The 12,138-nt window shown below is 42.0% G+C and overlaps 1 protein-coding gene across 5 annotated transcripts in view; it reads left to right on the forward strand.

The window, feature by feature from the left end:
• The window catches only part of MIB2 (MIB E3 ubiquitin protein ligase 2), a 53,669-nt gene that overhangs the window by 19,668 nt on the left and 21,863 nt on the right, over positions 1 to 12,138 (forward strand). For 4 of the 5 annotated variants that reach the window (XM_040586345.1, XM_040586343.1, XM_040586347.1 and 1 more), the window contains exon 5: positions 9,133 to 9,239. In XM_040586345.1, the coding sequence (XP_040442279.1) occupies positions 9,133 to 9,239 (107 nt within the window). Of the gene's footprint in view, positions 1 to 7,345; positions 7,651 to 9,132; positions 9,240 to 12,138 lie in introns of those variants that run through there. The other variant, XM_040586348.1, reaches the window with a different exon arrangement.

Consider the following 12,138-nt stretch of genomic DNA (forward strand, 5'->3'; position numbering starts at 1 on the left):
TAATTACGTCGCTAAAGACAGTGGTGTCAGATTTGCAGCTGTTTTTTTTTTTTTTTTCTTTCCATATGGGAAGCTCTCTCTGGAGTTGATTACCATAGTTTTGCAAGTGTGGTTGAGCCAGAATTCTGAGTGCTAGCAAAGAAAGAGATGTTGCTGTCCAAAGATGTCCCCTCTGAGCTTTGAGGCTTGTGTTTATCCACCAGATTAGGATGTTTCTTGAGCTTGTGTTAATATGACAAGCCAGCCAGATCCTATTGTGAAATGAGCTTAGTGATTTCATATATATATATGTGTATATATATATATAAAAACTAGACATAGCTTTTTAAATCTCTCTTTCTATGAATATTATAGTTAGCTCCAAGTAGTCACCCAGAGGTGCCTGCTTGTGTCTTTTATTTGAGCTCTAGGTATACTTTGCTGTTAAGGTACATAATCTTCCTCACATTTAAAGAAAAAAGAAATAGGCAACTATTACTTTAAGAGGCTGTAGTGTTGCAGAGCAGTCCAAATTTTCTGGCCTTTGTGTGGGTTCTCCATGGCACTGTGCAGTGCTGCATTCTCTTGGGCAGCAGGCCAGCTCTGTTGCCTTTCCCGACCCGCATCAGGAACACCCCAGAATACTGTCATTTATCAAAAGGCAGATTGCTAGGCAGTTTCTCCCCAGGGCTCTCATCCTTTGCAGAACTTGTGTCCTTTTCCGAGGAATCTGAATGGTGAAAGATGTAAACAGAGCAGTATTTCTTTTCAAGGCTTGTATCTGACCTGTGTCCAGGCTGCTGTTTGAATTGGGCAGTGGAGTGCTTGCTATCAGTGTGAAAAGAGAGCTTGGAAGACTGCCAGTGAAGTTGCTGGACCTGGTACTGTCCTATGTGGGTTGTCTGACTTTCACAAAACACTGCGGCACTGCTCTGGAATGTCACGGAAGCACTGGAGGACTCTTTGGAGGTAGATGTCCATGAGAGCAGAACTTGAAGTTTGGTGATCTTGCCTCTTGGTGGCTTTTTGGTTTGTTTGGTTTGTGGTTTTCCTAAACTCCTTTGCTTTTTTTGCCCTGCAATTGTGGTTCATTCAGGGGTTAAGGATGATGGGACATGAATTAACTTTTTCTGAGTGGATAAAAAGGAGTCTAGACGTGGGCCACAGTCTATGATACCAAGTCTTTTGTTAAAGACACAGTATTCTGATTTATGTTACTGTGTGTTAGCAGGAGCAGTGATCTTCCTAATACCAAGCAGAAAAAAACCCCGACAAAACAAACTCAAAAATAAAAGGGATGCATGTGTGCTTGTGACATCAGGGACACAGCGTGAGCCTGTCAGATGTGGCAGTGGTTTCTGGGAGCCTCAATAAGGGGTAAAGGAAAAAGCAGCAGTGCTTGTAATTGGATAATACAACATTTTTCATGCTGTTCCTGTGTGGCAGGTGTTGAATGTAGCCGTGCTGAGGGATGGAGAGAAATCAGAAATCCTCAGTGAAGAAGCTTCCAGTTGTGGAAAGCTACAATTTTAAAGATGAATGAAAGGTACATACTGTGATTCTTAGAAGTCACTGAGCTTTTGGAGAAAACAGGCTGTCAGAAATGCTTTTTGTTTCAGTCATTTGACTTGAGTTGCTGTAACTGCAATGCATATGTGTTTTATGCAAGAGCTTTCATACAGGGGGCTGGCAAAATGAAACGATTTTACTCAGAAATGTCTTGCAGGGCAGGAGCAGGAAGAAGTAGGAACACCTTTGCTTCAGTGCAAATCTAATCCTATGATTTGTTGGTCTAGTGTTCCATAGCTTGCTCTGCATTGAGTGGAATGTTCTGATACTAAAAAAAAAAGTGAAGTGAGGGGCATGGAGGGAGATCACCTTTGAATACTGCCATAGAGACAGTTTCTTTGCAATAACTGAGGTCTGAGCTGTAAGGACGTGTTGCCTTAGGCAATGCAGCATCCTTTTCGAGGAACAAAAATTGCATACTTGTGACTCACTAGGACTATTGCTTAGATCATTCATCTCAATTTTTTTTGCTTAATAAAACGGAAGAGAAAACCTTTGGCAGCTCCCCAAGGACCAAAAAAAAGCTGTGTATTTAAAAAGACGTGGTAACTGCTGTGTGGATTTGGGTTTTCTTGGTTTTGTTGCTGCCCACTGTTGTTTGGATGGCTGTGAAACACAGAATGAGTCTGCTTTAGAGATCAAGATTCCCTCGCCTCCTTTCTCTGGCAGGGAATGGGTATCTTTCAGTTCTTTACAACGAGCTTCAAGTGCAGCAGTGTGTTGCTTTCAAGACCCAGGCAAAGGGCTATGATCAGCCCACTCACTGGAGTGTGAATTAGTCAGAAAGCTTCTAAGGCAAGTGGATGGAGACACAGCCCACAAAATTTCTCAGCATCCCATAATCTTGGTTTTGCATTGCGGTGGAGGGGCTACTAATATATCATGATTGTAGTCCTTGGCTTACCATGAGTGAGATCAAATGCAGAACCATGGAATGCAGCTGTATTACGGAGCTGTCACACCAGCTGTCTCTTGAAACAAGGATCAAGATCTGGGCGTTTCCAGGTCCTCCCTGGTCTCCATTCTTAGTCCATTGTGGGAGAGCATCGCCATGCATCCAGTCTTGCAGCTGCTGCCATTACTGATCCTTTGACAGAGGAAGGTAAGGCCTATAGCAGGACAGTTTTGGAGATCGCAGCGTGATGTCCAGACGCAGTGAATTGCTACCACCTGCACTGCTGTTGCCAGACCCACCGTCTGGCAGCTGTGCAGCTAAACCTAGGCAAGGCCAACACATAACTGTTTGTAGCAGCTCACTAATCCTAGGATTTAGGAGGCCTTAAGCCCAGACAGACACTGCAGAGGGTTCCCAATCAGTTTTCTAAAGAGGCTTTGAAGACACTTTACCTGAAGGCTATTTCAGGTCTTAAATGACCTGAGTTTGAACCGCTGGTGGAAGCAAGCACTGGTATTTTTCTTTTGTTTGTATTTTTCCATTTGGAGTAATCCCTTCCTGACATCTGCCAATTGCAGGTATTTTTTATTGGTCTTGTTTATTTTGAATTTTATGGCTGTTTTAGGAGAGGCTATCATCCTTACTTTAAAAGAGAGGGCAGCTCAGTTTCACTGAAGACCTTTTTTTTGCAATTGTGTACCCGTTTGCTCAATATATGCTTAGTAATTGGAAGATAAATGAGTGTCTGTAAGCAGGATAGCAAAGCAAAACTCACCAGGTTGATGTTAGGGCTGGAATAGTCAGGCACACTGGTGATTTTTGCATATTATCAAATCTGAGATAATCCTCTGCTCATACGAAATATTTGTATTATTATATTCAAGTGCAAAAGCAGCAGTGGCATTTTGCATGCGTCACCTTCTGGGGGATGATGCTAAGCTGAATTTCAGTAGGGGATGACACCACATAATCAGGGACAAAACTCTCTAATACCCGGTTTGGAGGGCTGGAAAGCAGGCAGGCTTTATTTTCAGCACCGGATGCACGGGGGATAAGTTCTACCCAACGCGCATCTCGACTTTGTTCACTGTTTATCTTTAGATGGCCGATCTATATGTATTAATGACATTTCTGAGAAACTACTGGCATATTCCTTCCATTCCACGAACTACTTATCATATCTGCACTCTTACTACGCATGTGTGGCCTAATGGGTCAGGGGTCCTCTGGTGGTCCTTTGGGACACCTTCATCCCTTTCTTCATCCTCTTTCTCGTCATCTTCCTCCTCTTCTTTGCGTCCTTTTCATGACCTTTTCTCCTGGCCCTGTTTCAGCACTCTGGGCTTACGTCTTGGTTTTGGACAGGTTCTTATCTGCTACTAGCTACTATAGTAGCTAAACTATACAATGCAGCATTCTACTAGTAGCTAAACTATACAATGCAGCATTCTACTAGTAGCTAAACTATACAATGCAGCATTCTACTAGTAGCTAAACTACATAATGCGGCGTTGTATGGCTCGGCAATGCCATGGATACATCAGTTGCAACATTTATGGTTAAGCGCACTGGTAAAATTCCCTGGTGTCAGGGTTGTAGTGTATTTTACCCAGGCTATTTTCTAGACTTACTAATAAATCAGAGCTGTAACAATCTTTCAGAAGCCCTATTTTTTTCCTGGAGAACAATGGAGTTGGAGGAGCCAGCAAACTACACAGGGAAACGTTTTGTGTAATCAAGCACTAGAAAAACAAGTATTTTCTCACATTGTGTTTTGTACTGTAGTCAGAACAGAGCTTGCAGTTCTTTTCAGCCATAATTCTTAAACCAGCTCAGTCTAGTCCAGTTAACCAGTTGGATTTCTAAATCAGATACATTACAAGAACAAGTGCATGCTATCATTTAGGTATGCGTGTGCAATACAGACCCATTCAAGGCAGCTTTAATAATCCAGCCTTCCATCTGTGCCTGCTTATACTGTAGGCATGAACTAATACAGCAGCTGAGTGACAACTGCTGGGCATTTGATTACTAGGCAATAAGGAGAATGCGGGTTTATTTACTGTATTAACCTCTTCAACATGTGTTATTTATACGATGTCAGTTTAAGCTGCTAGGCTAAGAAATTTTGGTGAGCAACATTTTAAATAAAATCTGACTCTTGTGTGTATGCTTGTTTCTAACTTTTAAAAAAAGGCTCATTCAGTATTAATTTATTCACATTAATTTATTTATGAATTAATTCTAGTAATTAATGAGTATAATTATACTTTTAAAAAACCCATTGCGATTTACCAGATAAAACGTCTAACTGTGCTTCCTTAAAAAAACACGTAAAAAAAGAACACTAGGGCATAGCCCCACACTAGGGCTTCCCTTATTTACTTTGGAATGTTCTGTTTGATTTCTGCAATAGGGATTAAATTTCAGTGACATATTTTATCTTTGTCGTTTCTGGAATTACATGACCAAAACTGTAAGCAAGAGAAATAGCCACTAAAACATCCTTAGCCTGTGTTTTGAACTGAGAGTCATGTTGAAAGGATGATAACAAGCCATTTGACTTTGTACGCTCACTAAGTGCTTCTGTATCATTCTCAGTACGATATGCTGGTCTTAAAGGCTGTGTATATCTCTTAAGAGCATAGTTAAGAAAACCTTCTGGCAGCAGTACAGTGTTGAGTCTTAGGTGCGTGCCCCCACGTTTTAGTTCACATTTGGTAGACTTGGTCTGAAATCTTGCCCACTGTGGCTTTCCAAAGCTGACTTTGATACGTGTTAGCTTCGGAGGTTAGCAAAAAAACCAGCAAGCATTTAGTCCAAGTTACAAACATACAGGTAGTTTTGTGAAGAACTGTGCCTTGGCAAGGAAGGATAGGCTTGACAATGGAAAGTGTTGCTAAAGGCAGTTCCTGAAATAGGTTTCTGTGATCCTGATCCCTCGCTAGCGTCCTTGTCTTAGTCTGGTTCATGCTTGAGCAATCGGCATCCGCTTGCCATCTGTCAGAATTTCCTTTATCCTTTACTGGAAGTGCTTCAGTAAAAGCTTTGCTAGGGAGGATTAGAGAATCTAGAATTTCATCGTTGAGGTTGTTTTTATTGTAGTTTCTGTGAGATCTTTGTGTTGGCTTTTCCTGGGGTAACCTGTGTGACCTTTACATCCTAGAAGAAGTGTGTGTTTATACCCACCATGAGCTGAGATTCTAGTTTACAGCTCTGTCTTTCTGAACAGATGAACACAATATTTATGGCCTGCTACCTTGCAGGGTGACCATCCCTTCTGCTTTCCAGTTCCTTATGTTGTGCTTGTTTCTTCAAATAAGAATTTTCTGCAGCAGAGAAGGCTTTGTCTTGCAAGATACATTAGCTGTGCCTGGTATGCAGGGGCTCTGACTAATGCAGGGCTTCAGATCTCTGCTGCAGATTAAAAGCAGTCTCTGCTTAAGCTTCTCCAGGTCAGTTGTTTTGGGTCTCAAATCTCTGTCTGTAAAGCATGGGTGATGCTTTTTTGTAGCCGTCTGGAGTATAGCTCTGGGTGATCTGAAAGGCTCTGCAAGCACCTTGGTGAAATTTGAGCACAGGCAGAATATCCACAAGGGGGTGGTTCCCAGCATGCTGAAGAGAGACATAGCTTCATTCTGTACAGTACATGCTCCCAAGTCTTTTCTGGACTCTAGTAATTTAATACCATTGGAATTTGTAGGGCAGAAATGGCTGCAGACTTTGGCTGTCATAATTAAAATTGTATTAAAGGCAATATTGCAGTGATTAAATTTATCCCTAGGGAATTTTTGCAACACACTAATAACTTTGGTTGTTATCCAGTATTAGAAACAAAACATGTTGAATTAGATTAAAACCTAAGATGTATTGGCTCAGTACATCTGGTTCTCGCATCATTTTTTGGTGTTGCTGGTAAGCAGTGTGGTTCAAGACAAGGTCAAAATTTTTGTGAGGCCAGGGAAAGAAGGCAGTAGTGGTGGGTTGCCTCCAGCGTTTAAATAGAATGGGAGATGGAGTTTCTTACACTTCTCTCTTCTTTAAGGAAGCTCAGCTTTCTGAACTGGTCAGCTTTGGTTTTGTATTCTCTAGCCAAAAAATTCACTGAAAGTGACAGGTTAATGTGAGAGAGGAAGCAACTGCTGTTACATGATTATACAAAAAGGGAAATTATGAAAGGTATTTAATGAGTGGTGGTTATTTTGCTGTTTAAATACCTTGCTTAAGCTTAGCTTGGTGCTTTGTTTTGCTGTCACCTAGAATGTTTGCATTGAAACCCTTCCCCTGCAAGAGCAGGGTTTGAGCTAGAGAAATACATTTTTGTGAGTTTTTGTCTCAGGGCTTGACTAAGGCATCTTTGATATATTGTTATAAAAACATTCAACAAAATACACTGAAAATAACACGTTGTAGCTGGGCTGTTTCAGATGTAGTGCACAAATCCATGCTGGTTTTTGAGGCAAGTCTGTAGTGCATAGCACAGTGCAATAAAATGAATGCTGGTCAGTGTTTCTCTTTAGCTCAGCTTTTTTCTAGCCATCTTTTTCATTGTCTTCTCTTTCGTAACAACTGCTAGCCTTGATGGTGTTTAAAACAGACAAAATCTCAACCATTCAAAAAAGTCTTCATCTTCCTCCTGTCAAACTACAATCTGGATACATTCAACAATTATAAGAACAGTGTAAATAATCTCTTCCTCTTTTTAAACACGTTAGGTTGTAAAGCAAGAAAGGTAAAAAGACTTAGGCTTTTGATGGATAAGTAAACAGTAAGTTCAGGCATAAGCTTTTTATCCTTCTGAGTCTCCACCTTCTCTCTCTAGGTATTAGATGGAAAATAAATACAGCATTCTGAGGTCAGCACTGCCCTGGGTAGGCTTCCCCTCCCCTTCCCCTGCGGAACAGCTGCTGAACTTGGTTTTGCTCTGTCTGGTCTGGGAGTTGCCAAGAGCCTGTCAGGAGGAGGTGCGCAGTTGTGGGTATGGATTGTGGCATCTTTGCGGTCACCTAGAGAAGTGGATTGTATCCTGAGCGAGCAACGCAAACAGGTCCTTAAGGACTTCGGTGGCTTGGTATCTCATGAGAAAGCTTTCTGCTAGGGAACAGAAACTAGGAACAGCACACACAAAACCAGCAGTGAAGCTGCTGTAAGATTATGGGAATTGGAAGCTGCTTTAACAGGACATCAGACCCCCTGTTTACTATCACGTAGGTATTTTTTTTTCTTTCTTTTTTCTTAAGATGGAGCGGTGTGTATGCCTGTGGTGTGGATTGCAGGGCAGATAGAAAGGTCTGTGTTATCCTGGAAACAGTCTAGCCACAGCACTGCTGGTCTAATCTGCTCTGCTTTTCAGTAAGTGACCTAGGCTGTGCAGTCTGTAGCTTAGGTTACGAAATGTGCTGAACTCCTTATGGCTTTGAGCTAGGAGACTGCCCGAGCCATTAACATGTGCTTTTGGGCAGTGCACACCCTAGTAATGTCCCCAAGCATTGCCTTCAGTGGAACGATGGGGTACAAGGGCAGCTGAAATTCAATTTCACTCTCCCTCTGAAGTGATGTCAGACTTTCTGTAGAAGTTACTTTCTCCTTACTCCTCTCTCTTCTATACCCCCGCACCCCCAGTTATCAGAGGCTGTGTTATAAAGATATATTTTAATTGTGTGAGATGTTGACTTGGATGGTGTTCTTTGGGAAGCATGTGGATTATAAGTGGCATAGCTGGCAATGAAAACTATCATGTCTTCCTGCTGTGATGTTTAGGATTGCGTGATGATATTTGTAGCAGGTCTCCCCTGCTCTGTGTAGGCAATGAGGTGAAGTTGCTAAATCCAGATTTTGTAAATGCACATTATGCTGTAGAATGCTGGTGAATAGTTAAAGAGTATTAATTTGCATGCATACACAATAATTGTACTTTGCCCTCGGTGAGCTGCCTTGCCCTAATGTAATTTGTGGCCTGTGCATCTCCTAGAGCATGTGGGGAAGTTTTTCTTCTTTGGAGCTACTAGATTTGAATCTTGCTCTACACAGGCCCCCTCAAGGCTCTTGAAGTTCTGAAAGAAGCATGAACCTGTTTCTCCATGGCTAAGCATGCTGTGTGTGAGCGAATGTTATCATTTTGAGTCTTTGTGTTTATGTATGTTCAACTTCCTGATTCAGCAACATGACATTCTGGTATCTAACAACACGAGAGAGAGATCCCACTGCAGTCCTGCTGCTTGTGTGTAGATCTGTGCTTGTCTCCACAGACTGTCACTGAAGTGTGCCTGTTCCTCATGCTCACATAGCAGCCTCTGTTCCCAGTTATTTGCATCCCACAGAGGAGAGAAACACAGTACTTTTTTAAAGCTCGTCATGGATCGCACAATAGTTGATAATACTGAAAGATAAACCTGGGTCATCTTTTAGCCCAGTGTATTATTCGCTTGTTGTCTCTCTGCCATCAGTGGAACAGTGCCCAAGTACCCTGACCTTCCTGTGGAGACCAGCTTTTAGGATCAAAGACCCTGTTCAGCTGTTTTATTGTTTTCTCTCACTTCTTACATGCCCTTCAGAACTCAGGCCATGTTTTTCCATATGTAAGTGTGGTATACTTGGTCCTCATGTAACAGACCTTGGTTGGAACAGAGCTTTATAAAGCGTGAATGTAGCATTAAATTAATTTGTTTTCTCTTATTTTGTTTTTCCAGAGTCCTAGTGAGTCCTCGACAGAATTTGACTCGCATCACATTAAAAGGGACTTTCCAGGGGGCTAAAGTTGTCCGTGGCCCTGACTGGGAGTGGGGTAACCAGGATGGTAAGCTTCTTTCAAGACGTCCTGTAAAACACCATTAGATTTTTTTTTTAATTTTTTTTTTGCCAAATTGCTACTTGAAAACACATATGCTGAGCAGTAGCTTCTAGAGGAGCTGTTCAGGTGATGCAGGTTGCTGTTCTTTAGAGTGTTCAATAATATTTGTTTAAAAGCATACCTGTGACATAAACTCACATTCGTTCAGGGTGTGGGAGGGAAATTTTGCTGCTTCTATTTCATAGATGTGAAGACTCATGGGAACTATCCTGGAAGATCTTGTATAGAACTATAGCTGTACACCATGTTCTAAGAAAATAAATATCTGTCTTTTCCTGAAGAAGCTTCCATTCATAGTAGGAATAAGGTTTGTTTGACTTTGTGACCAGTATTCCTTTTTCCTTTGGAGTTCTTCAGAATATTCTTATTTGGACACTTAAAGAGAAATGATCTGTAGGGAGTGTTTCACATGGAGCATTAATGAAGAACTGTTTGCTGTGGTTGCTGGAGAATGCTGCTTTCTGTATGAATTGTAACTTCAGGCTGGAAATGCAAAGGGACAAACGTGCCTTTTCTGGAGCTGCTCTTGGGGTGTATTGACTGTGTCCAATTCACTGATACCAGTTTCAATGTAGTGCTACAGGGTTAAGGAAATTTTACTGTCTGTCTCTAGTTCAGAACCTTGTACACACGGTAATGTTTACAGCTTCTTTTTTACCTTAATAATCAAGCTGTAAGTCCAAAGGTTTCCAGTGCTGACTCCACCATTTATTGCAGCTCTGGGTTCAGTGGAGGACATGGATACTTGCAGGGTCTGAGAGCAAAAGAAGCTTATGTTCAGTAGAGCTTATCCATCCTTTTGAGAGCAGATCAACATTTACATGTCTGAGTCTTGTGTTGCTTACAATGATTGTGACCTGAAGGCAGTTACACGTGCAAGACAAGTGAGAAGAAACGTAAGGCCAGCCACTTAGCTGCTCTCTAATACTGCCCTGTCTTTGATGGAGCTGCCCCCATCCATAGCCATTTGCTCTTCTGACCTTAGCTTCCTGACACTTCAACTCTATTTCTGTTTAAGGAGGTAACATGTGTGAGAATAAATAACCTTGCAAACTCTGTGATAGGTTCCTGCTCAGTTTTTGTATTGATCATGTAGTCTGGTGTGTCAGGTAAGGGCAATAGCAGCTAGTTGAGAAATCTGATGGAATGTCTTACTTTTATTTGCCGGTGTCTTTTTAGTACGCCTGATGCCCTTTGCAAATATTAGCACAGACTGCAAAATTTGTCAATTGACCAAACTTTTTTTTCTCTGTTGTGGTCAGGGTGGGCCCTGGCAGCTCTTCAGTCACTTCAACCTTTTCATTGAACACCTGTTTTTCCTTACTACTATTTCTCAAAGTCTAAACACTATGGAAGTGGAAAGAAGTGCCCTCCTCGGAGAAAAGCATCTGAACAGGGCGAGGGGGGAGATTACTTTTTGTTGTTGTTGTTCAATCTGAATCCCCCGCTGCAACAGACAAACATCAAGTTCTTTTGTCACTGGTGCTAAGTTTCCATCAGCACTAATTTGAGGCCAGGGGTACCTACCAGGTTTCTTACAGACTGAAAGAGCGGGGAGAGGACAGCAATCTGCTGCAACCTGTCTGCATGAACAGTGTAGTCAAAAGAACACGGTGTTGATGCAAGATCCTTCTGTTCCCACAGTTGAATGCTGGTACGGTCCAGAGGCTCTCCCTTCCCGTGGCCAGTGACTGCATCTTGGACGTAGCCTCCTTTTCTAAGAGCTGTCACCCTGGCTCATTTTGGACTGGACAGTTGTTTATGGTTATCTGCAGAAGGGGAGATGAAAATTACTGTTAGCTGCCCTATTGCTAGGATCTGGATTCTAACCTGGAAGGCTTTTTTTAGCCATAGCTAGGAAGGTTACGTCATAGAAATGCTTTTGCTAACTTAAATTGTGTTTTCCTAGATAATATTCCTGTGGGTGGATGGATATTTGAAGTGCTGATCTTGTAACTGGCTGCAGTGTACAGAACTATGATCCACCTGCTATTTTTAGGGAGAGATTTTAAAGGCAGATAGGATTTAAAAAATATTTTCCCTCCAGTAGAAATCAAGAGCTATTGGGACATTCTGATTCTCAGACCAGCCCTCTAAAGGTGTGTTCCTGTCATTGACAGAACTGAAAGCCTGCTAGTTTGTCTGTATTATGCTTTTTAGATGAATAGGCAGTTAGATGAGGAAGTTAATTCCTTTAAGCTATGAAATTCCAAGACTTTGCAGGCAATTAGAAGCTCACTGTCCACTCAGTGAGACAGACAGATACTGCTGTCCCAGTTTGGGAAAGCCTGTTGTCTCTCGGATGAGAGTATGTCCCTTGAGCCCAGCCAGATCTACCTTCTCACAGACCACATCCTCCTGTTCTGGATTGTTTCAGTAGCCCTCCTCCTTGCTTGGGCAGGGGAAGAGAAGTACCAGAACAAACTTTACTTGATTTTCCCCACTTGACTGGCGCTGGGGAGAGATTGAAGATTTTGGGTGGATTTTACAACAGTGCTGTGTTTTTATCTTGCCACAGTGTGGTGCCGTGACACTGTGCGTGGCCCAGCTAGGCAGGGTTTCTGTACATCAGGAGGGATGGCTGCTTTTCACAGAATTCAGCTTTTCCATATTTGTATTCCAAAGTAAATGTGTGGCTGGCTGGCTTTCGGTGAGTTTAATGTAGGGATACTCTTGCAGTTGGTCAAGCTGAGTTGTCTTGGGGTTTAATTTCCCTGATTAAAAAGGTGACAGAGATCTCTTCTGCAGATCAAGGTGAATCATGCAAGCTGTGAGGAAGCTCTATGAGCTGCTGAATATGTTGTTGTTGTGATTTCCTTCTTTGATGTATATAAAGAATGCTTGA

This window comes from Falco naumanni, chromosome 3 (assembly GCF_017639655.2).
Source record: "Falco naumanni isolate bFalNau1 chromosome 3, bFalNau1.pat, whole genome shotgun sequence".
In the NCBI taxonomy this organism is placed as follows: domain Eukaryota; kingdom Metazoa; phylum Chordata; class Aves; order Falconiformes; family Falconidae; genus Falco; species Falco naumanni.